The sequence below is a fragment of the Falco punctatus genome (assembly GCF_963210335.1).
Source record: "Falco punctatus genome assembly, chromosome: 1".
Classification (NCBI taxonomy): Eukaryota; Metazoa; Chordata; class Aves; order Falconiformes; family Falconidae; genus Falco; species Falco punctatus.
Genome location: NC_137580.1, coordinates 103,520,577 through 103,547,223, shown reverse-complemented (window position 1 = coordinate 103,547,223; position 26,647 = coordinate 103,520,577). Strand labels below are relative to the sequence as shown.

General features: G+C 41.4%; 1 protein-coding gene across 2 annotated transcripts in view; it reads right to left on the bottom strand.

Moving 5' to 3' along the window:
* The window catches only part of CASTOR2 (cytosolic arginine sensor for mTORC1 subunit 2), a 151,775-nt gene that overhangs the window by 97,135 nt on the left and 27,993 nt on the right, over window positions 1–26,647 (bottom strand). The window contains exon 1 of one of the 2 annotated variants that reach the window (XM_080365140.1): window positions 14,670–25,731. The exons of the other annotated variant lie outside the window; for it this stretch is intronic. Within the exon in view, the coding sequence (XP_080221266.1) occupies window positions 14,670–14,734 (65 nt within the window). The 5' untranslated portion in view covers window positions 14,735–25,731. Of the gene's footprint in view, window positions 1–14,669; window positions 25,732–26,647 lie in introns of those variants that run through there. 2 annotated transcript variants of the gene reach the window in all.

Below are 26,647 nucleotides of genomic sequence, written 5' to 3'. Positions count from 1 at the left end.
GAACGTTCCTCCAAGCAGCTCCAAAGGCCCCCTGAAAAAAAACTCATACATGTATCATGCACACATGTGCCCACTAGCTGGCCAAGATCCTGGTGCTGGTCAGAAGAGCAAAGGAGCCAGCCCAGCATGTGGCATTGAAGAGAAGCTCAGCACTGGGCAGTCCTGTCCACCCTGCTTGAAGTTTACCTACGTGGCTCAGCTTGGGAACTCTTCAGGCAGGGATTTCATGGAAGTCGCTTGCCAAGAGCACTGCTGATCTTTCTAATCCAAAGGTATGCAGCCATTTATCCATTAAGCACCATCCAATACAATGGGAGCAGTTACTGTCCTTCAACTGCACAGACTCAAAACTTGCAAACGCAGCTATTTCAAAAGCAAAAGAGGAAAAAGGAATCTCCTTTCTCCTTCATTTTCTTACTCGTTTTAGTTCCTTCTGCTCATCCGTCAGGATCTGGCACTGTTCTTCCAGGAAGAATTTCCAATAGATGCCCTTTGTTACTGAATTTAATTATTGCTCAACATGTTGATCCCATAGCAAGAAGCCACATCCCTGCAGTCTCCCGTGCAGGAAATTCCAGGCTTTGTCAAAACTTGGCTTGAGACAAGAAATAAAAGCTCTTCATGTTCAGATATCACATAAGTCTTCCGAACACTATCATTCATACAGCCATGAGTATTTAGTTTAAACCTCCATCACATGAGAGCCACATGTTCATTATTCCTACCTCAAAGTCATTTAATCAATCCTTCACCAGTATCCAAAGCCCCCATATCATTTTTCTTTACAAACATATTCACACCCAGAATTTACGTCAAGGTCTTCTGGGCAGTGGGGAAGGGAACGTGATGCAGCTTGAGACAAGGGAGAGCTTCCTTCTGCAAAGCCATGGGATCACATTCAGATGAATGATCTCCATAAACCTAGAGAGGTCTGGAACTGCTGAGGTACTTCAGCTTTGGAGCAAACCGCTTCCCTGTTTTAGCCTCCTGCACAATACTGGACCATCATTCATTGCAACATGGTTAAGAAAGCAGGTATCTTTTTCCTCAAATCTCTACCTAGAATAATGTGATTATTAAAGAACAAGCATAAGAAAAAAGAAAAAAAAAAAATAGCTTCAGGCCTCTTTGCACACAAATCTAAACCGAAAGCCTGGATACTAGTCAGAGAAAGAATGACACACTGGATACTCTTAAATAAAACTCACCTTTTAAAGCCAGTCTTCCTGTTTCTCAGGGCCCAGCCTCCTGGGGGTTTTGGATATCTGGGTATATCGACGCTGAAAATGGAATGTCCAGCCCACACCTACCTCATGCAGGTGTTCTGTGGCTTAACCACTCTTAATGAAATGCTGCTGGTCCTTTGACAGCTATTTCTTTTCAGAGCCTGTGGTAACACCGTTCCTAAAATAGCTGGCCAGCTACGAGAGGTCTTCGAGCAGTGTTTTCTCTGAATCTGCCTGGCTACTGTGTAGCAATCACCTTGCACACCCAGGCTAGAAACAACCAAGCAGAAGCCAGAAGAGCCCAGCCAGAGTCTGCTTTCTGCACATCTTTTTTATGCTCATATTCCATACAGCAATAATCAAAAAAAGATCCTTTACCGTAGCAACCTGGAGGAGCAACTCCAACAAGCCCACTACATCACATTCTTTCCATTTGGCCTCTGGCAAGTCTCTGTCTGTTTGAACAGATGCCATCAGCACTTGTCCAAGTTGTGCTGTGCTGTTTTTTTCTACTTATTTCACCCTTCTTCTGCTTAAAAGAACAAACCAGCTTTTACAACCTGAATGTTCACCTGATAGCAAAAGATGGCTAAACCAGAAGTTTCCCACTCAGACCCCTAAGCACAAGCCTACATTTAAATGTTGTAGCCAACACAACAGACATTATACAATTATACTCGTGAAGTCAGAATCAGCTGTTAGAATAAAAGGTGATGTTGAACAAAGCTGCCCTTTACTGGGAATGTGTGTACACACTTGCTCTCCAGAAGTACAACACAAACCTAAAACCATGGCTGAGAGTCATCTGAGAAACCTTACACATGCTCAAAATAGGCTCAGTCACTTTTAAGTCAGATCTGAGCCTATTCTTCAGCTGAAGATACAGTTAGACACTCATCAAGCTTTTTTTTTTAAAAAAAAAAGTCATTTCCGTATCTTTTCTTTAGCTTTCCAACTTTCAACTGTCAAGCACATATGATACTACTTGGGATTCCACTTGGAATAAAGTTCAGCATTGCTGATCTGTTTTACTGTCACTGATCCTGTGATATGAGCTTTTCTAAAAACTCCAGCTTATAAAAATAAATCACATGAAGCCCAAGGATATGTATTACAGGTACCTGAATAGAAAAAGAAAGGTGAACATGATGCATGTGTAACTAAAGAGGCTCAGATTTCAACATGAATAAGAATAGCTCTCTTTTTATTTTAAAAAATATATCAAGATTTTATAATTAATTCCATTGTTTTGAAGATGTATGTATACTTTATCTGAGTGAAAAATGTTTAAAACCATCTATCTTGCATTTTTTTAAACTCTAGAATCCAACAATGAAAATAGCCACAGGCATGAGCAGGTTGTAAAAACTCCTTTGCTACAAAGCTTGTGGGCAGACAGTATTATTGATTTTATTATTTTTTAATATATGCCTTATTTATCTTGCTGAAAAAGTCTTGAGGAATATCATAAGCACTTACAGAAAGTTAATATCTCTGTAAAGTATTTAAGGAATTGTAATCCCTCCATATCAAACACTTAAAATGGTTCAGACAGGCATGGCTAAGAAGCTATTCTTAATGATACTCTACAGAACTTGGCTGCTTTCAAAACAAGTTTTCTGGTTTTATCACCTTTGAATCCCACAAGCCTGTCTCAAAAGAATCACTTGAGTTTTCTTCTGCCAAATTTTGAAAAAGTTCATTAGTAGATCTTGGAAGCAAACAAATCTTGCAATTACACCACCACAGAAGGGATTACAGCCAGACAAGATGGTTGGGGAATAGTCCCCCAATCCCTACTTACAACTTGCATTCCCAATTTATCAAGTTACTTAATCACATACCTAGCTAATAAATTTTAAATGGAGTGACTCATGCACTTAAAGTTAGGCATGCCTTAAGGCAGTCTGATGAGCCAGGGATATTGCGAACCATGCATGCTGACCCTGGAGAAAAACCAACCCATCTAACATAAACCAAGTTTTCATAAAAGCACACCTTCCTATTAAGGCCATTGCTCCCAGAGAGACATCCCCAAACTATCTGGTATTTACACCATATTGGGGAGCACTGCATTTCCTAATGCATGCCTTCAGTCATTACTAGTTAGTCCATTAACAGACATTCTAGATAAAAATTTAACAACTACTTTGATCAGAAGGGAAATACGATTCCTTTCAGCTTTGTCAGTCCTGCATTACTGCAGCGATCCCAAGAGCTGATGTTGCCTTGGCTGTATGAAAGAAACACTTGATGAGGAAGCAATAACCTTTTTCTTCCCAAACTGCCCACAGCAGGTTGCCCTTATGTTGGCATCTCTGTCAAACAGTGTCACCCACCAAAACAATTTACCAATGCTCCCGAGTCTTCTGATGTAGTTTCTCCTTCTCTTATCAAATTAAGGCAAGAGAGAATATGATGGAAAAGAGACAGAGAAAATGCACAGCTTAATTACCTAGAAGACTGTGGATAATCAAGCAAGTCACAGGGCTGAAATAGGACAAATACATACTGACTTTTATACAATAAATATCCAGAGTGTACCTCTAATTACTAAAAGTGCTCAGACGCAGGCTGAATTGTAACTGCATAATTGGACCCAGTGAGGACAAACAACCAAATTGAAAACTGTGTCCACACAGACAGAGCTATGGAGTTTGGAGGTTAGCTCCTAACATTTTGTTGTCATCACACCATGAAAAATATATTCAAAGCCAGGGACTTACCAAAGACTTTCACGCGCTTAAACTTTTTTCCTTGCTTTTCTCTTTTGTGAAAGATTAAGTCCCATGTTTTCTTACTGAGAGGATGCAACAAGGAAGTAATTAGCCTTCATATCAAGCTTGAAAACAAAGCCTTAAATCATATGATGCTCTAGTGTCAACAAAAGGAAATGAATCTAAAATAAAATAAAAAAATGCTTTATGGCTGAAAACACAGTAAAAATCATGGGAAAGAAAATATCCGTGTACAAAGGAGCCCAAGAGCCTCTGTTAGATTTTGGGCAGGCTTTAGTCAAAATCCTAAAAGCATCAAATGTACAACTTAAGTCAACACTGGGCTACATTTAAGCGCACCTTAAGGTGTTCGTCTACTGCAGTACTGCCAGAAGCAAAAGCTTTTTTCCTGGCCTTTTTCTGATGCCCATTTTTTGGGGGGCGAGTCCTCCTGCTCTTCTAGGGTGAGAAGCACTCAGGGCTGCCACCCTCTCTACAAAAGAGGGGAGAAGAAAATTGGAAGCCTACATCTACTTCTAAGTATCCTTCAGACAAGCAGAGCAGCCAATTTACCCCAAAAAGTCTCATGCTTCACCCACAGGGGCTACCGATGCCCTCAGGCAAAACAGCAGCAGAGAGGCTCCTTCAGAGAGCCTTCCCCTTCAAGGCAGGAGGGATCTAGCGACTGATAGAGGGAAAGAGAGCAGACAGCAAAGCTAGAGACTCCTGTACTTTGAGGATGAGAAAATGCATTTGGACAAGCATTGGAACAGTATGAGGGGAACCTCATTAAAGAGCAGGAGCCTGCTGCACACACAGGGGCTCCGAAGCACAGCCGCAAGGTGACTGCCAGGAGCAGTATGACACACATTATTATTCCTGTTGGGGTGGGGGTGCTGACCCAGCCCTAGTGTATCAGTCTCAAAGGCTCTCTGTGGATAGGGACTGCTTCCCCAGCGCTGGGGTGGACACAGGCACTAGCAGGAGCTCCACCCAGGGATGCACTATGAGGACCAGGAGTCACCAGCACCGGTGGCAGCTCCAGTCCGTTGCCTCATATGCAGAAGCAATTAGATAAACTGTAAAGCTGGAGAGTCACCAACAGATTTATATGTGTATCTAAAAGTACTGGCACGTAGCTCCCAGCAAACTAGAAGTGATCTTCAAACTTTTGGCTAGGGGCTACCAGTGCACCGTTGCCCCCCAGGCTCCCAGAAATGGCTTGCTGTAGAAGCCAGGACAATACTTTCATGCAGTGGGGAGAGAGGAAGGGAAGATGCTGTCCCAGCCTGAGGGGCCCAGGAGGTAATAATTCTGCTCATCTACCTCTTAATTACCTAAATAATTTATTCAGCAAGGCCTGCCCACTTTAAAGCCCTGTAAGCAAGCACTGGGCCAGACTTGCCCCTTTCACAGGCGACAGCACAAATTGCCACTACAGTAACAAACGTTTCCTAAGAGAAAACAAAAAAAATCCACTACCAGGCTCTGTGTTTTCAGAACTAAGTTTACAGAGACCATACTTTCTCTAACACTTACCAAAAACTCACTTGACACAAAAATACAGTCATGTTTTTTTCAAGCTGATCTCACTGAAAAACCTGCTAACAGTTTTAGGTTTTTTTTGCCAGCAGCTCTGTAGATTAATCCACCTCTGTCCTTGCACAGGGAAAATAAAGCCTCACACAAACCAGCAGAGCAAGATGCTGCACTCGGCAGATACCAGAACTGCACGTGCTACAAAAAGCAGCACAGCCAAATATAAAGGTAAGGGATTTGCACATTATAATATCCTTTTCTTCTTGTGCTCTTTTATCTTACGAGATACTCCAGAAATTAACTCCTAGCCCAGAATGTTTTCAACTCCATTTTAAAACAGCTTACATTATCTTAAAGCAAAAGTATCACACAAAAATTAGCATTCCCACTCACCTATGTGAAAGGGTGGGAAATTAATTTAAGGCCAATAAAAGGAGAGTTCACTGTAGGTATTAATTTCCAACTCTTTGAATTTATTGACAGCCACAGAACTCCTGAATTTCTAGCTGAGCCAGTAGCATAAAGAGAGAAAGAAGCAGCAGTGCTTACCCTGGCATACAAGGCAATTGAGCAAGGTCCACGCTACACTGACCTTGCCATCTGGACATGTGGCAAGCCCAGTGCACCGGCATTTAGCATTATCCTCTATGATCATGTAAAACTGTATTCTGATGAGACAGGCCAAAAATCCCATGCTCCAAAGATCCAGCTGATAACAGCAATCAATCAATCAATCCCCCTTTACAGATGCTAGGTCACACACATCATACAGCGATGCCTACATCGCTGCTCCATAAACATCAACAAATCATCACACTTTATGCCTAAAGATGTTGATTTTCATTCCCCTGGTCCTACTGGGTGAGAGAAGAACCACAGTTAAGAAGCTGATCCTACATCCCCAATGAAAAAACAAAAAGGACTTTATTGGGGGCTATTATATGTGCAGGATTAGGCCTGAATGATTTGCAAAAGGCTTTGCAATGACTTGGTTACTGAGCTATGAATAAAAGCTGGGAAACCTGGTTCCTAGTTCTGTACTTGCTACACAAGTGCTGTCTGCTTGGCCACTATAACCGCTGCCTTCTCCCATACTGGGCACTCAGGCACTCAACTGGACTTCGATGTAGCAAGAGGACACACTGCCCTTGCAAGGCTTCACTCAGGAATCTTCCATCAGCTACACCACAAGAGCCCTGTGCTGGAAACTATGGAACAGCTGTAGCTTCAGCATTACATGCCAGTGTTATCAGTCTCCATCTTTATGCTGGGAATTGTGCAGGAATTTGCTTTCTGCAGACTAAAGAGAAGGAAGAATGAAAAAGATAAAGGGAAGAGATTATTTTCTGTGTGAGAGAAAGGGAGGGAAAGGATAGAGAAAGAGAGAGAGAAGATGAAAGGCTCTGTAATTATATAGTTTAATCTTCTGCAAAACATAGGCTGAAAAATTCCTGTATCAAGCCCCTAACTTCCGTCTAGATCTTCTGCATGGCTTTCATCCTGCCCCACTCTTCTACCATCAGTATTGCCACAGCTTCCAGCCTACATTCAGGCTTCCTGCACGTACAGTCTCTGCCCCAAGGAGCTTGCTTAGCTGCATCACATTCAATTGCTTCAGCAGCAAAGGCTTTAGCCAGCTAAGCACAAGGGGCATTTCTTTGGAACAAAGCATTTTGGTAAGAACCAAATACTTCCAAAGCCTGAGATATAAAAGATAAAGGACTCAAAAGGAGATCCCCCAACAATGAAAATATATACAACCCTCTCCCACACATCCTGACATAACAAGACTTTACAGGGCTTGAGGGAGCAAGTTACGATATGTTGAAACAAGTAATGTCACTCATTCCTCATCTCGTACAACAGACTGACGGATTGTCAGTGCAGAACTTGCAGACGATTTCAAAAGGTGGCAAACTGAAGACAAACTGTCAGCAAAGGGACCAAAGTATTTTTCTGGAAATGAGTCAACACAATCCCTGAATCCCCAAGCACTCTGGACTCATGTTAAGACACAAGCAAAATCCAAAAGAATAAATTCTGATAGGAGCCCACAAAGAAGAGGAGTCTGTGCAACTTTTCTAAGCAGGACAAACTGATTCATGAAGGATGTAGTTATTTAAGGACCAACAATCCAGATCAATAAACACAAGTTAACTATGGAAGAAAACGACCAGGGGACATGATGAGGTTTTGAGAAAGCCAGCAATGAATCTGCTAACCAGAACACCAGATAATTCAGCTGAAGCCAGTCTCCTGGAGTCATACTTCCCAATTCTGAATGCAGCCACAACATTCACTAGTTTGGTGACGTGTGAGTATATGACACTAATTTTCTACATGGCATCAAGAAACATGCTCCCAAGCCTGTCATCTGCAGAATGGGAAGGCTGCTCCACAGATACAAACATATCAGGAGAAGGCCCCATGTGGCCATACAAATGCATGGGTAAAGATACTAAAAATGGCTTTACAGAGCTTGTTGCCACGAATCTGTCAGTGTGTAAGCCTGTACTGAAGTCTACTACTAGTTTAATAGTAATGTTACACACAGTGAAGGTATGCAGACCAGGATGAAGCAGTTTTGATAGATTTCCTGGGAAGCTACAGTCCCAGGCCACTCTCTGCAGGGATGGGAACCAGCTCACAAAATGTCAAAGTAAGAATTTTGCACTCAGATGAATAAATGGGGTATGGGAGAATCTTTTCGATTAAATGGCAGGTAAGTTTTCTGCACAGCAGAAATTCAACAGTATACCAAGGTTTCCAAGCCAGTCACTGCTGACCTGTCCAAAGAAAAGCTGAAGCGTAGTTGACTGGATTTCTGTAAAATAAGCTTCAGTTTCATCTGAGGCTGCAATAAGGAAAGCTACAACTGCTGTGAAGTTTCAGTTGGTGCATAAGCCTTAATCCTAGAGCTGTGTGAGCAGTGGGCAGCATCTCCTACTTGGAGAACCATAAAGAACTAAAGGTAAGTGTGCCAGAAAAAGAAACATTCGAATCTATCAACCAATAGGGAAAAGTCCATCCCTTCCAATTACATTAATGTCAATATGCCACTGCTTTCGATTGAATAAAGACTTCTCCTGTTACACAGGCTTAGCTTGCTCATTGTCTACCAAAAACCATTCAACGCTGAGCCATGCTCCTGTTAACTTCTTCCTCAAATAAAAGTATTGCCCTGAAATGAGCCTGTATCGCTGCCAGCTATAACACAACCATATAAGGTACCTGCAAAAAGGACAAAATGAGAGTCCAAAATTAGAAAGCCAAAGATTTGGCAAAGATAAAATGATTGGATGTTTTTACTGCAATTATTTGAGCCCTTAACAAACTTCAGTCTTTCCTGCTCTAAACAGAGGTGGTGTAATGAGGCCAGCAGTACTATGACCTGCATCTAGCAGGTATCTTTGCCTAAGCTTACACAACAGATGTGTAGAGATGATGTTCCCCTCAATTTCAAAAAGAAAGCTCAATACAAAAAAACCCAAAATTTATATGCAAGTTTTCTTAGACCTTTGATTAAGTCTAACACTCTTTTTTCCCTGCATCCTCCTGCTCCCAGCATGGCAGCCCACCATTACCTAGCAGATGTTCTGAGGCATCATGGGCTATTCTCAGTGCAAGGCATCACATCTTGCTCCTGAGCAGTACCGACAGCTGTAAACAAAACATCTATGAAAAAAGACTACTGAGGGTACAGACCCACGTCTTAAATGGAACCAGAAAATTTCTATCTGGCCAGACTCCCAGGCAAAGGCAGTCCTGTGCCAGTTACATTCTTAACCAGCATTTTCATGTCCAAGGAGCAAAATCATTTCCTCTTAAACCTCTCCATCAAGAGCCTTGTGAATAGCCATTCTTTGAAATGATGTCACAGAGCCACCATGGATATTTTTCTTCAACAAACTAGTATTGAACAGAATCTCACAGCCACAAAGGCAGCAATAAAAGGGGGAGAGGTAGAAGAGCAAGGCTTAGGCAACCATCACACAGAGTATCAGTGTCTCCACACTCACCACAACACACAATGGCTTCAAACCACGGTAGAGCTGCTGAGCAACAGGATGGGAGCACTGTACACATCAGTTACCCAGGCCAACAAAGGGATGGGAGAGCTTTGGCAAAATAAAACTTTAAGTAGCAAAAAATCATACAAATGAGTCTGGAATGGGATGCTGGGGAAAGAACTGTCAGCGATCCTGTTGCCTGCTGAGTTTCCCGAGCTGGGAAATCAACAGTAAAATGCCATGCTGCTTTCAGTCTGCTCATCTAAATCCAGATGGGATATTTTGTCCCCTTAGTATAGGAGCTTCACTGTTTACACAATTCACTGAGAGATAAATCAAGAGCTGGCTTTAATGTAACATGAATTAATCCAAGGATCCTAATGCATGCTACATCCAGCAAAAAGGGTTATTTTCCCAGAAACCTCAAGCATACTGATGTCCAATTTGCTTGAACAGAATTTTGCAGAAACATTCCCTCCTCAAATGAATTTTTCATCCTGGGCTGTAACTCACTGACATCAATGGAGAGAAACTTGTTGACTTTGCCAGGCACAGAACTGGGTTGTCAGGGCATCCCAAGCAGATTTGTAACAAAATCATTGGCTCAAATATTGAAGTTTCCACTCTTGTACCTGTAGACATGCTAAAGAAATAAATACTTCTTGCAAGAAAAAGCTCTGGTCAAGCATAACTACCAAGTCAGCTACACTTCAATACAAACAGTAAGGTAAATCATTACACAGTAGTTATTCTGTATTAAAGTACACATTGGCATTATTTCATACCCGGTTTTAGGTTTTCCGATTCAAGTCTATTCAATCCTTTTTTTTTTTCATCTGGCAACACTTTTCAACTTAGTACAATGCAAAATATAGTGAACTAGTACAACCTTGAAGTTTGGGCTGGATGCCATTTGTTGGCCCTTACAGCAACTGGAGCCAATAAAACAGAGCTTATTTGCAGCAGGAAACTACCTGAACAATTATTTTCAAAGAAAGATGGCAAACTCCTGGAGAAGTGGTAAACATTCCTATGGAAAAGAGAAAGCCACACCTGTAAGCTTCAGGTATGTATTTATTATGAAACTCTACGTTGGGGACATTTCTTGCTGCCAGAAACAGGTGATGTATTTGAAGCATATGCAAAGCTAAGTCTCCGTATAGACCACCATTTTGCAACAGCCTGATCTTTTCTGTTTATTAGCAGACGCTGCACCTAAATTTTCCCAATATTAAACACAAAGACCTTTATAATTTGAGTTAGAAGAATACTGCCATAATTGACAAGAATAGGTGCGGCCAAATGTTTTCTCATGCAGTTCAGAGATACCACAGTCAGGCAGCATCTTCTCAGAACATAATGAAAGATGACACTTCATCAGACAACGTAGATGTGCCAGGCAATAAATCTTGCAGCAGAAGGCTCCTTCCTATTTTAATTCTAGTCGTCACCAATTGAGAGATACAATTGTCTTTCTGAAGACAGACACACAGGAAAGGTGAAACCAATGCAAACACCTCAAACTGACAAAACACGGAAATGCTCAGGGTTTCATTTAAATCCTGGTGTACTCATTCTGGTCTAATAAAAATAGCCCAACCCATCGTTTGCACAATTCCTGAGCTCAGTAGATCCTACCCTGCAGCTGCCTGCACTATTCAGAACAGCAAGGAGGCTTGTTTCAGTTGGGCACATCCATCTGTTTCCCCCTCCCCTCTTAACAGACGCATCGTTTCAGTCCTGAGTACGGAACAGGTTGGAGATCTCCAGATCTCCCCTACTGTGACTTGCACATCTGTGCACCACCAACCACGAAAAGGTGTCCCTACAGCTTTGGTAGTCTGCACTGTTCTAGGATGTTTCTTCTGAATGTTAGCAAACAAAGATGTTTTGCAGTACTCCACAAGAACGGGTTTTATTTGGCATCTGACCATTGTTGCTGTAAGAGCATGAAGAAAGGTCTCTCATGTATGTAGCAGCAAAGACCAGTGTGGACTACAAAAAAAGTCCATCTAAACCCAGAGTAAACACTTGGTCACTTAGCCTGTGCCAAGTTCTGTGTTTGACTGGTTACAGCACCAGATTTACCCAAGCTACCTAGTTTAAAGCTATAGATACCAATCCACACAGCAGTAACGTATCAAGGTAGGAAGTTTTAGCTTTCCAACCACAGCCACAAAATCAGGCACCTAAGAAGTGCAAAATAAGATCTCAGTGCCTGGTCCCTGGATTCTCCAGCTAGTAAGGAAAAAATAAGCAGTGGCAGCAGTAAGAGGCAGAGTCAGAAGAGTTTAAAACGTCACCTCTTAGAGAATGGATCCAGATATATTATCTGGAAGAATCCATTTGTGTATCAGTGGCTACTTTTCCTTCAGAACAAACGCTCCAAGGCTCCAGTGCTAGCAGCTCAGAGCTCACAAATAACCCTCTGACAAGAAGCCAGCATGCATTCAGCAAGGATATACGGCCTACTGGGATCAGGACTCAAACCAGCTTGCTTCTCCTTCTTGTTCTTCCACAGCTCCCGCATACCTGTGGGTAAATCACTCAGTTTTCCCATGCTCAAGTTCCACATTTGTGTAAGAAAGATAATCACTGTTCACTACTACAGAGGACCATTGTCAAGATACATTTACTAGTGATTGACAAGAGCCTAGGTACTACAGACAAGCAACACACAGACAAAAAATCGCCCCTCTGCCCCAAATGCTTTATGAAAAACAAATGTTTCTTAAAAAGCAGGTTTCAGATTCAGTTCCTAGTAGTTATCACAAAGAACAGCAATTTAACAAAAATTCTACAAATGTAAAAAAAAAAAAATCGCAACACAATTTGACAATGTCCTTTCAAGCTGACATTTAAAAAAACCTACATGCACAATTACGTTTGATAAAGATAATGACAAAACAAGAGAAGAAAAAAGGTGGGCAATATTGTTCCTTCTAGCTTAAAAAAAAATTATAGTGCACTCAGTTTGCCAGTTTAATAGGTGATGTGACAGGTCCTTAGTTCATCTTGGGACAATTTGAGAACAGAATGATTAGCAGTGTATGATGACAGTGATCACTAGCTGATTCCTGGAGAGCTGATAAGTTATTAAGCTAAACAATGCATCACTATTATGAGCAAGTCAGTGCACTAACTGCAATTTCCTTGAAAGCTGAGTGGTGCATGATTATACTTGTCCACCCAGACTGCCTGCTGGCAGCTCCGTATTCTTCTATTGTTCTGAGCTCTAGAGCCTTCCCAACGCCCAGGATACAGCCGTGTGAAAATGTATTCTTCATATTCAACCTTCTTTGTGGCAGCTGTCGTCTAAAGGATAAGGGGAAGAGAGACATTCTCTGTCCTGAAGCACAGCTATTGAAGCCCCTAAAAACATGCGGTTTGGTTTGTCGGCATGAGCTACCTCTCATTTCTAACTCTGGCAATTTCCATTTCAAGAGTGCTCCAACTTTGGAATGACACCTATATACCCATATATATATTACATACATACGTGCATTTATGCATATTAAAAAGCCACACATACATACTACTACATTGCTCGTTGTTTTCTTTATGACTCTCAGGAAGACTGCTGTTATTACTGGAAGCTCAAATGGACATCTTTCAGCTCACATTTCTCCCACAAAGTATAAGCAAAGACGACAGAGCACACCTCCACTAATGACCCTACAAAAACTATGAACAGAAAAGGCAAAAGAAAAAGAAGGTAGTAGCTGGATGACAAGGATTTCAAGTGGTTAATACAAACATGGACTCAAAACATGGCCTTCATTTGTGCTACCGAAAAAAGGCACTTGTAGTGGTGGAGATTATGCAGGACCTGAAAAATACAAGTCAGGTCCTACTGAAGACCTGCTTTGGGAGATGGATAAGCCACTCACCCTCCTACGTGCCTCAGTTTCTTCCTCTGCAAAGGAATTCAGCAGCATCTCCCTGCCTCTCCAAGGTGCAGCCAGTACAGGCTGTAATGGGTGATCCCAGAGCACAGGGGTTGGTGACTGCAGGATTACTGCTGCGCAGTGGGGCACGCAGGGACCCTGTGCTGTACCACTGGAGAAAGACAGCAAACTGGGTCCCCAACCCACCTGGTTATGTGAAGAGAGAAGAACAGAGACCCCCATTTAAATTCCCTAAACTAGTTCTCAGAAACATATCTTCACTCTTGCCAGCGCGAACAGTCACACTAAGCCTCCCCTCCCTTTCATGCATTTTTACCATGCTCTTGTCCTGAATATTGTCAGCCAGTCTGTCCAAGAGGCAGAATTTTTAAAACCCCTAAGTGTCCTCCCCTCCAACAGCAACAGACATTTCAGAATGTAAGCCCCATTGGCTTCCAATGAGCCTTGGGTGCCAAGTGCTCAAGTCATTTTTTTTTTAAATGGAACTTAGGTGATTCTGAAAATATTATCATGTACCTCACATTAGATTGATATAAAGTGAACATTAAGTGGGAAGAAAACCTGACACTGAGAACATTTGACAAGTGCTTAAAAGGTAGGTCCTAATTCATTTTAAACTTTGTTTTATATAAGACTCATTGAAGGAGCACCATGAAATTCTTTCATTGTCCTTTTCTCTGTGCTGATCCTGCAAGGAATATATAATCAGTAATATGTTTAAACAAGCCAAGGAAAAAGTACCACTCTATTTGGAATCCATGAACGGTTCTATTCCTGTCACTAAGCTTTTTCAAACCCAAGTAAAAGGGGAAAACCCTTGCCACTGGAATTAAAAACAAAATGAGCAAATATAATATTAAAAATACGATACCAGTAATCATATAGAATAAGCCTGCCATATAGTTTTGAAAAAATGTTAACACTTGCTAGTCACATAGCTCATAGCTCTACAAATAAATTATTTCTATCCTTACAACAAGATCTAATCATCTGACCATTCTCCTGGGCAGTAAAGAAAGGTTAAGTCGTCAATCATTTCCATTCCAACTCTGAAATTAACCATCCCATAGCTGCTCTAGAGCAACTGCCTGTGAGCCTGTGTCATAAACATAACCAAAACAATTTGGTTTCAAAGGTGTGGGGGTTTTAGTGGGTGGGTGGGTTTTGGATTTGGGTTTTTTGGGTGGGGGTTAGGATTTTTTTTTGTTTGGTTTGCTTTGCTTGTTTGTATTTGGATGTTTTTTCCTCCTCAACTTGGATCACACTCACCAAGTTAACAGCAACTTCCACAACACTGGAGGTGGGAACTGTTGACTCAGGGCCATGAATTTCATCAACTGTTTTGCTATGATCCTCCAGCTACACCCTCAGTTTTCCAGCCAACAGAGACTGCACCTAAAGATTGAGCCAGTACACAGTTTTAAGTACTGTGGCCATCTACAAATCCGTAAGAAAAATGCACAGCTATGTTCCAGTCAGTAGGAAACTCAAAAGGAGATAAACAGCAGTAACATGCCATGGAAGGCTATCAAACATGGATTAACAGCCAAGGTTGTATCAGTTTAAAGTATCAGTGATATACTATAAACATAGAAAAAAATTAATTTAAAGCATATGCTCATGTACATCTCAAAAGGACACAAATTCTACATGAAGTATTTACACATATGTGCACACACTGTTTATAATTTCTGACTTTATTTCTGAGTTTTTTTCACCAATAATTAGGTCATTATCACCTTTACAATGAACTATCAATTCAAAACACACTGCTTCACAAGATCATTAAAAGCTAATAGATAACCATATTGTTTTGGGACTACTTCATATTTAAATCATTGCCTAAGATTACAATTCAACCACCAACTGAATGAACAAAGCCATTCAAATGGGTACAGGATACACAAAGTCCTTTTATATTAGTCATTCCAGGCTGATTTCACACTCCTGTGCAAACGAAAAGTATTTCTGGCCTGTCACAGTGTACGAGCTACCAGGGGATAGCTCGGTGATTTGACACAAACCCTTCCCTTGGAGACTTTTATCCTTCCTCAGACACAAGGCTTTCCACACATACAACACGGAGTGCTTGTCCTCGGGTGAAGCCTCAGCAGCCCCTGGCTTACAGCACTGTGATGGGTAATGTGACAAGGCATAAAGCCAACAAAATGACTGTACATACAGAAATTACTAGAACCTCTCAGAAATACAGGGCCTTGGAGTAACTTCATACCAATACAAGGACTACAGAGGAAACTCTTTCATACAGGGTGGTTTCAACACGTGACCACTATTACAGTAGGATTTCAGAAACCGTACAATAACCAAAGTACAACTTCTACTGCAGGGCATTTCCACTACACAATATTGTACATTAAAGTCAAACCAAGTAACATTGGGACTTCATGACATTCTAATACTTTCCCTTACTTATGTCAAGGACATAAGTAAAAATCCTGCGTAGAGGGCTTGGGTAGAAGTATCTTCATTAGTCTTATACATCCACCTAACAGTTATAAATTGTAATTCAGCTGTCTGCACTAGTACAAAAGGCAAGCTTTACTCTTACCCAGCTATGGAATGTTTTGGTTTCTAGTTTCCAGTTTTTCAATTTACAGCCAAGAAGCAGTTTCTCATGAAATGCTTACAAACAAACATAAAGGACCAACAAATTACTGCAGCAGACAGTTTCTCCTCCATACCAACAGATCTCCCCAAAACTGAGAGGTTGTACAAGCCCACTCTTAGGTTCAAAAAACACTTAGTCCTGTTTAAATGAGACATTAAATCATAAATTATAATGCTATGTGGAAAGGAACACTAAATGGAGCAAAGCATTACAAGGTCAACCACATGTTACCACAGAAGAGAGCAATGCACCATGCACAGCTTTAAGTACAAGATCCAACTGGACAAAATCCTGAGCAGGCTGCTCTTGTTGACTCTGCCTTGAGTCAGGGGGTTGGGCTAGGTTATCTTCAGAGATCCTTCTCAACCTCGGCCATTCTGTGAGGATTTGCTACTTTCTAATTTTGTGATGACAGCATGGTACCAGGCTTAGAGTGAAAACGACACAAAATGGTTAAGGCTCTGCTACAGCACTGACTGCCAAAGTCCCACATGAGGCTCCTGTCTAGCTATGAGACATCCACGATCATTCACGGGACCAATCCTATCCTTTGTCATCTTCTGTTCCTCTTCCTCTCCCCCTCATTGTTTCCCTCCAGAAAACCATAAAGCCTGCTTTGGTCAAGCTTAATTCTTGCTATCCTCCTCCGTGCTCAGCCAGAATTCTACTGGTCTAGCGACGTGATTCCTGGCACCATCAAAAGATTACTACACCTGTATGCAAGAAATACTGAAAAGCAAGCAATCATTAAAAAAAAAAATAAAGAAATCCGTGTCAAAAATGATGCTCTGTTCTTCAGGAATCCAGTTGTTTTGTACATTTGTAACTACCATTACCTTGCCTGCAAAGCTGGTAACTCAAATCCATTTTATTTTCCAGAATAATATATTAATTTCATTTGCACAGAAATTGCTATAGACTGTCTGCACTGCCAAGACTTGCCTGAAAAAAGATCTCTTACCAAAAATAAAACTCTATCTCAATTTGTGTCCCCTTAGTGCGTAAAAAGGAAATACTGTAAGGAACAGTCCCACCACTCACTGCAGAAAACCATTCACTAACTAGTCTAAAACCTGCAGTAAGCTCAGGAGAGAATGAGCCACAAGTCTATGGTTTCACACCTTGCTAGCTCAGCAGATGCAAACAAGCCACGCACATTAAAACTCTGCTCAGCTTATGAAAATGGCAAATGGGTAATAACATGCAACTCGAAACACATCATCTCAGTATGTCATAAACTGTCCTAAACTTACCCCAGCAGAGGTGAGACACGGGTTAATTCAACATTTCCCTTTTGCAACCAAGTAGTCTGAATGTGAAAACAATTAAAAGCACTATTTTATCTTAACATTAGCTAACCTGATTTAAAGATACCTGAAATCATTTTTGGAGTGATGGCATCTTAGGTGGAAACAACATATTTTAAAAACCAGTTAGCAAAAGAAGTATGTTTGCTGCTGAAACTACAAAGCAAATTAAACAAGTTAATTGAGGAGAAATAGGTGACAAAGCAACTGGAACCAGTCCATTTATGCGATAAAGCAGATTTTGACAGCAACAGCATCTTCTGCAAGAAGGGAGAATATTTTCCTCATTTCAAATAACTCAGTTTCGTTCAGAGTGATCACTAGTTCATCCCAGGTTGAGAAACAAATTAGGAACTGAAAAAGCAAGTAAACCTGGGGTTTGTGTTTTGGGGTGGGGTGGGAGGTGTTGGGTTTTTTTTTGTGGGCTTGGTTTTTTTCTTTCCAGACTGCAAACAAGAAGTAGGTATGGGAGATCTACTAGCTCCAATGCCTTGACAAGCATAGTCTCAAATCACCATCAGTTTCCTTTGTTTAGTACAGGTCACATTACACTGGTTAGTTATAAACACAAGATAGGCTGAGATTATTTAGTTCCTAAATACTCAGCACATTTAATATTACTTATTAGTTTTAAAAAAGCAAATGAAAATGTTTGTTTTCCGTGTTACAATCTAACTCCAATTTCCACCCAAAAGCAGCTTGACAAAGATCACAACTGAAAGATTAATCATGTAATAAGTCATCCATCATTTTCAAAAAAGCATAAAGACTAAGTAAATCTATGTAAATGTATACAGTTGCTTAGATGCATACAAAATATATCCTTCTCATTATTAAGAACAACCTTTTTTTCTTTTTGACACAACTACATTTATTTGCAAGTGAGTGCCTTAGAGGTTATCAAAAGAGAAGAGTCACTCTTTCTTTAGGAAAAGAAATAAAAACTACAAATGTTAAACAAGATTAACATGGGCCATTTCAATCAAGGTCCCTGACTTGTCAATTTCAACCAACTCACCCTGTAGAACTGGATACGTGTGTGGCATAATAAAGGGTTGAATACTGATCTTTCCACCACAGAATTAGGATAAATATCCAAGAATTACTAAAAACAGTACATATCATTACCCAGATTCTCTGACACATAACGTTTCTAAAAAACCTGAACAGAGACACACAGGGGGAGTCACACCTATGTTTTAACTGTTCTATCCACGTCAAAACTTGTAAGTTGTCCCCTCCCAGCTTTAGAAATTCACCCAGTATCAATTTAATTCACCTATTTGAACACTTTACCTAAAACTTAAAGGTTGCATTTTACTGTAAACTTAAGTGGTGTAGCTTGCAACACTTTATGACATCTTCAGTATCCTCTGTAACAAGGACCCTAAAATTTTGCAGGCAAAGAAAACGAACTTTTCCTTTACAGTTACATCTTGATCAAAACGCATCCACACTTACAAGAAGGTTGGGTTCCTACTTATAAACAATTTGTATTGAAAGAATTTAGGTCAAGGACAGCCTACCACCAATAACAGCCTACATCTTCCTACAATTACTGCCCAATAAGTAGCACAAGTTCTCTTAAAAACATCTATTCCATCACGTTGACAAAACTTAATTGGACTGCAAAGGTCTGAAAAAAAAAAATATCACTTTGCCTGCTGAGACATCCCCAGAAAAGCGTACCTCAGAAGTCCCCAAAAGATTAACAAATGGTTTGCTGCCACCAAGCAAATTCACCACTTCTCTTTTCCATTTGCCAGCTTTGTGCTAAATAGCAACTGATATCTCAGCATTACTGCTGTGAGCCTTCTAAAGCAGGTAGTAGTTCAGAAGTAGGCTTTTTATTTTAATCTCTAGTAAAGCACATTTAACAGACCAAAGTAAAGTCAGTTCTGGTTGGTGAGGAGGTTTAGGCATTCACTGCTTTTCTTTGGCTGTGAAAATAAAACTTTATCAACCAGTACAAAATGTTTATTATACATCAGACCACAAAAAAAGAGATCAGATTCTCTGTTTCCATGGTCAGCACAGTAAAACTTTGTGCAGTACGTCTGAAACCAACACGGGGTTGTACAGTCACAAAACAGGCTTAATCAATCTCTACTCCTTTGGTGCCATAATAAAATATTTTTGTCTGTTCTTTTCTCTCTTAACAAATACATCTTATAGTTATCTACACAAAACCAAGCTGAGCTTGGGGGGAGGAGAGATCTTTTAACTTTGAAATTATAACTGCAACTTACAGGCTTTGCTCTGTTGATTCTGAACTGAAATGAATGGAGTTATTTCCTCACATTCCTGTTGTATAATTCTTCCTTTACCAGCCTTCAGCTATCAGCAGATCAGAGCTCGAGTTTACTCTGGAGTTGGCAGTAAACAAAAGAACAAATCTGCACTGTTTCCTCTGAAAAAAGAAACTGTAGCCCTTGTCCAAATACATTAAAACATTGAAACATGCAGGACGTTTAAGGAGTTGTGTATTAAATAAATGAGGTAATGTGCTCAACAGATTTAAAAAAAGGAGAATAATTAAGTGGAAAGATTTACATATTTATAGAGCACAAACAAGGTATTGTCAAATAGTTCCAGCCATCAAATGGAGCCTAATTTAAGTTATAACTCAGTGGAAAAAGTAGCCTGTGGATTCAAACTATTGTGTTTATGAACAACTCAGCTGTTACTTCTTGATGACAAATGCACAAGTCATACTTTTCCTTAACAGACCTGCAATACATTTGCTCTACTGCTGAAGCATAAGAGCACCCAGCTTGCAGGAGGAGCCATCTAGGACCTAATAAAAGCCACATTTTTCATTTAAATATTGACTTTCATCTGAAAGTAATAAACGAATATTCATCTGAAGGGATATTTAATGAGTTACATGGCAAAAAAAAATTTTTTTCCTCTTATTTCTCAGCTCGGCATCAGCGGGCACCAGTGTTGTTTCCTTTACATCACTGGTGTTATACCTTAATACATTATATACATATATATATATACACACATACCTTAATACATATACCTTAATGCATTACAATTATGCAGCAGCTCTGCCAGTGGATGGAAACAGCATTCAAAATAAGGAAGAACCACCAGTCCACTACACACTACAGCCAGGTATTTATTTAAAAGCCAAATTTCCAAGTTCAGACAGAAAGAAGAAAAAAATATCTTTAATTAAGAAAAAAAAATCGACAGCCCTGTTAAAACATCCAACATCTAAACCAGCATTTCTCCAGCACACAGTGCTCCCCAGTACTACACTGTGGGTTTGACCCAGTACTTCTGTTTCACCTTCTCAATCTCATTTAGTTTCTAAGCACTCCTGTCAGCTTCTGACTTGGCACCAGCCTTAGCCTGATGGGACCACATGGCAGGTTGAGGACTGCAGGACAGGACTGCCAGGCAGACAGACATAAAATAAAGCAGTGCCCCCTTGGTCAGCCCGTGTGCCAGAAGCAGAAAAGAAAGGGAAATAATAACATTTGTAGATAAACAGTAAGAGACCATCAGGAAGGAAACCTGCTCTTTCCAAGGTTTAATGTATTAAAACACCGCAGAATGTTCTCACAGCCCAGTAGCAGCTGAAACACCCAGCAGGCCTGAACACAAATTGATGGCATTCACAATTAAATAGCTTATGTCCTTCTTTAGCTCAAACCAGTAACTTCTATTCTCTCTCCTTCTCATTTATCTGATTCTCACTAGCTCTTACTCATCCTGAATATCCACAAGCAAGTTCAGCACCATACACGCACGTGGCGATGCAAACAAGAAGGCAAAGTGCTTTGGGGAAGGGCAGGCAGGAGGCTTTAGCCATGAGGCTTCCCCTCTCTCCAGCCTCCTGTGGTGCCTGGACATCAGCACTCAGTCCTTCTGTAACAGATGGACACCAAATCAGACTAAAAAAAGAAGTCCCCAAACCTCAGATATCACACACACATACACCCCCAGAAAAAAATAAAAACAAGAAATACCAAGGCATTTGGGAATTTTTGCCACACTTTAAGAAAACATGAGCAACCTGTTTTATATGAGTAAATATTGTCTTGTAACTTGCAAAACCTTTCATTCAGTGGTCTTCTTCGGACATACAGGATGGCAGAAGCAGCCAAGGAAAAAAAAAGAAAGGGTTTTAACAACAACAGCAACTTGTGTTTGCCAGATGATCACCCAATGTTGCAGACCAATCTGTATTTCATATAAAGGCATAAACGGCATTTGTTTGTCCGCATTCATACCAAAGGAAACAGACCACTGATCTCTTGAATGTCCTCCAATGGTACATAGATACATTTTAAGCACTTGCTTGTCCCATTATGCTCTGAAATCCAAAATAGACCTTTTATTACAGTATCTCCACTTTCAGGACACCTAGACAGAAAACAAGCCATCAGGGAATAAGAAACACATTAACAGCAACAACACACTGCTCATAACCAGAAGTGTCAATTATTACTATGCAAAATTAAGATATTATCAAATATATCACAACAAACTTGGTAAAGATAACAAACCTAGCTTCATTTTTTGTTCAAAGACCAAAGAAAATCCAGGTCTTTTTCTATACAGTTTATCATTGTTCACTTCTTGCTACATTTTTAGAAGAATGAATATATTTAAGCACCTTTACACTCTAATACCTCCTGCCTCTGAGCATCCCATGGTAGAAGCTGCATGCAAGCAGCATCAAACATGGGACAGAGCCCAGCCTGGCTCTTCCACCTTACCCAGCTTCTCTGGGAAGCATCTCACTTGCACAGCCAGCCTTCGGTATTTAGTGCAAAACCTGCAAGCTTGCAAAGTGCCTGTAATTCTGCTTCAAGTCGCCAATATACACAAACTGCACCTCCAGAAGAAGACCTGAGCATCTTAGAAAAGAAACCAGACTGACAGATGCTTTTGGAATGGCTGCCCTAAATACTTCTGTGACCAAGGTCTCATCCTTTACACGTGCAGAACTTGGTCCTCCTCTTCAGCATGCTGAAATAACAACCATCTCAAAATGAACAGCTCCAGAAAACTGTTAGACATTTTAAAATTTGCGATGCTAGATGTGACCTACAATTACTTTAACCACCCAGCCCTGTAAACAAACTAACCTCTCAACTTCATCCTTGTTATAATTTAATAGCCTTAGAATTTAAATAATACCTCTCTCTCTCTCAATTACTTTACTTCACCATTTACCACCAAATCTTTCTATTAGGTACCAGAACAGAGACGAAAGTCTGCTTGTTAACTCATTGACTCCAGATGTTCATGGGTCTACCAAAGCATTACCCAGAAATCAGGCTAATTACATTATACAGATACAGTGCTTGGAAGAACCTTGACCCTACTTTATTCTCCAAGACTTAAACTCTCCATATATTTTTATATACGCTCAAAAGACAAGGTCGAGCTCAGCTTCCCTCTCCCTATTGCATGCACTGGTGGCTCAGTGCAAGCGCTATCCAAGACTGTCCTTCCTCCCCCTCCATTCAGATTTAATTCCTATGCAGTAAAAGGAGACACAGTTAAAAATATTTTGCAATTAGGGAAAAGAAATCAAGACAGGAATGTAACAGCACATTAGTATGTCTATCAAGTCCTCAAAGCAGGTTACTTGTGGCGCATCATCCAACAGTATGAGATGGTTTAACTAACCAAGGAAGCAGAGAAACTTAATTCTGCAGGGAGAAAAGCTGTTCTTTTTGCAGCACACAGGGAGCTGAAGGTGTACGCTTACAGGTAAGCACGGTTCTCTGCCCCAGAGAACTAACATTTACAGAGGCATGTACAAAAGAAAAAGGATGCCATGCTAAAACAAGGCACAGTTGTTGTATTTACATACATAAACACGTGGCATGCCTTCTGAATAGGTGAAGATCCTTGGCACCAGGGAACTCTTAAATATGGACACATCACAATCAGTGAAACACTAGGATGATGAATGCAGCAAGAGGAAAAAGATCAGACACACGCAAATCTTCAGCGTGCAAGTAAAAACTGCATAATCTGATCCTCCACTAAGGTGCCTGACAGAGCTCAGCTGAAATCAATAGGTCTGCACTTACCTACACAAGCAGAGTATCAAAAGCACATTGCTCAGTGTAACTGCTTAGGAGTTTCACTGTTATTTATTTCTGGACTACCTGTCTATAATGTAACTTTGCATAAAATACCTCATGCCTAACTTAAAGTTATGATTAATAGTGTTTTTCTTTCAGCTCAGTTCAGCCCACTGTTTTATTCACTACTGGTCTCACCTCTTCACCTCGTTAACTGCTTTCTTGCTTGTGGCCATCGGAATAGTTCCAAAATTGCTGTTCTTTGTTCAAAAAAATACTGCTATCGTAACAGAAGCTAAATTAAAAGACTCATGTCAGGAACAAGGGCAGACTAGAAGTGGCAAAAGGCCAAATAAAGAAGGAGATTTGTTACCTTTTCTTCCCAAGAGGAAGACATAGAGGATTTAAAAAATTGTTCCAGCCCTTTTCCCTGGTGTATGAGAACATGAAAGAGACTCCAATACTCCCTCCAGATCACTTCTCAGAGGAGCCTATGTAAAAATTGTAGTTTCTTGCATGATTAACATAAGGATACTGATGATGGCATTGCCACCTCTTTGAATCACATCTGTCCAACAAATCATTTGTTACTGGCAGCCTTGCAGCACAGGTAAAAACCTCTGTTTAAAGTCTTACTGGGAAAAATGTAGGTGGTATAAGTAACTGGCATGTTTGTTTTCTCATCAGAAAAGATGAACAGGGATGTAGGCCACCTTCCCCTTTCAACCCTCAAGTGGTCCTTTTCAGATGGGATGGTTGGGAGGGGAGATTTGTCTTGCAACCATAAAAAAAGTTGTCTCCTGGGCACATTCACTTCTTAAAAGAGGAGGAAAAAGAAACAGTGGGATCATAAATTGATGGAGTCACATCTCCCAGAGACCCTCACCTTCTTCAAACACATGGTGTTCATCAGAGCAGGAGGTCTGTGGGGCAGGGACCTTGTTTGCCTCAGGGCATGTAAAAAAGCACACAGGAGAAAGCTATGTTTCAGTACTGTCAGTTGTCTTAAGAATGACACAAACAAGCTTCCTTTTCTCTCCCCTGCATCTCTACTATCTGCAAAAACAACAAAACAAACAAAATGGAAACAAATAGAACTTTCCCATGCCAACAAGCCTTTTCACAAACAGGTTTTTTGTTCCTGACCTGTGAGATTCCATGAAAGCTAGGGAAAGATTACTGATACTCACTGTGCATGGAAGGGGCCAGACACCACAGTAACCAGCAGCGATACCAAACTGACAAGCACTGCACCCAAATGCAGGACAAGGTATCACACCCCAAAGGGCTTCTCTTACTGCCCTTACCCTTTCACAACTCTCTAATGTTGAAAATATGAAACAAAAAGACAACAGGTTCACACCTGAACTTAAAAAAATGAAAAAAAAGAAAACCACCACCAAAACCCAGCCTATGCATTAGGAGTGACAGATTTAAAGATTTCACTGTTGACGTTAACAGTGACATTTTAAGCATGGGAGGGGGAGCAACAACACCTCAAAAAAAATCAGCAACCACTTTCAATTATAATGCAACAACACATTAAAAATAGAAATTTAAGATTGAAGAGTCTTTAATGCCCTGTTGAGTATTCAGGGACAGCAGTAAACAAGGTGCTGATATACTTTACACTGCAAACAACGTTAGTGGTGAGCCAAATGGGATGAGCCCCAAATCAGAGTGAAATTTCAGTGCATGAAGTTTAACTGCAAGATAAGGGACTGTAATCAAATTACACCACAAATAGGTCCATTCATCCGTAAGCATTATCGCAGAGAGAGGATTGAATTACAGCTTGGAATAAAACAACTTAAGAAATAAAAAGCAAATTTATTATCTATTTATTATTTTCCTACTGCCAAAGAAAATTTCCCACCTTCATACAAGAATGCTATCCAAGATGAATCTGGGGAGAAAACTGAAATACTAATTATCAGTCTGGAAAAACAAGAAGAGTTTGACTTGTGTTATTTACATTCCCATTCCTCTTTCTGAATAGAGCAAAGTCAACAAGCTAAGTGAAGACACAAGAACATGCAATTGCAATTCCAGTCATTTTGCTGAGAAAGGCCTAGGCAGCTTATACACATTCAATAAACCGGCCAGAGTATTTTTTTCCTTGCCCTAAAAAAAAAAAAAAATAATAATTTCTCACAGTGCCTTCCACTACGGTTGTTTTTTTTTTCTCCCCGAAAGCTATCACAATGCATATTACTCAATACCATAATTTTTAAAGAGAACCAAATGCAAAGCATGCATTGCCCACCGTCCTCCTAATCTGGCAGTACTGAAAAAGCACCTTTTAAAACAAACACTGAAAGATGATTCTTTCAGTAAGTGCTGCAACGAACAACAACCCGGGGGAGGGGGGGGGGGGAAGGTTGGGGAGAGGGGAAAAAAAAAAGAAACCACCACTCCTCCTCCTCCTCTGGTTGCTGTTGTTGCCTTTGTTGTCCGGTGGTCGCCCCCAGCCGGCCCCGGCCGCCCCCCCCGGCCCCCACCTGTTTTCATTCATCCGCTCCTCGCAGAGCGCAGCGCCCGGGCAGGCGGCAGGAGCCTCACGGGGTCTGCCCGAAAACCTCACGGGGGGACCCCAAACTCCAGCGCTGACCCCCACCACCATCTCCCAGTCTTGGGATGGGGGGGTGGAGCGCAGGGAAGACCCAGATATCGCCCCTCACCCCCAAACCCCCTGTCCTCTGGCGAGGAGAGTGCCCCCCTCTCCCCAGAACCCTGACTTCTTGCAAGAAGGGTGCCCTCACGCACCCCAGCACCCTTCCCCTTTACAAGGGGGACGTCCCCCCGGCTCCAGCACCCTGCCCCTTGGCAGGAAGGGCTCCCTTGCAAGGAGGGTGCCCCCAGCCCAGCACCCTGCCCCCTTGCAAGAAGAGCGCCTCTCACCCCACGACTCTGCTCCCTTGCAAGGAGGAGTGTCCTCCATCCCAGGACCCTGGTTTTCTTCAAGAAGGAGGGCGCCCCCCGCCCCCCATTAACCCACCCCCTTTCAAGGAGAAGGCTGCCCTGCCCCCTTGCAAGGAAGGTACCCCCCACCCCGGGACGGAGGGTGCCCCCTACTCCAGCACCCTGCCCTGCTGCACGAAGGAGGGTGCCCTCCCAGCCCCCAGCCCCCTCGTAGCAGGGAGGTTAGGCCCCCAACACCCTGCCCCCTCGTAAGGAGGGTGCCCCCCAGCACCCTGTCCCCCTGCAAGGAGGGCGCCCCCAGCCCCCGCGCTGCCCCTGCCCCAGCACCTA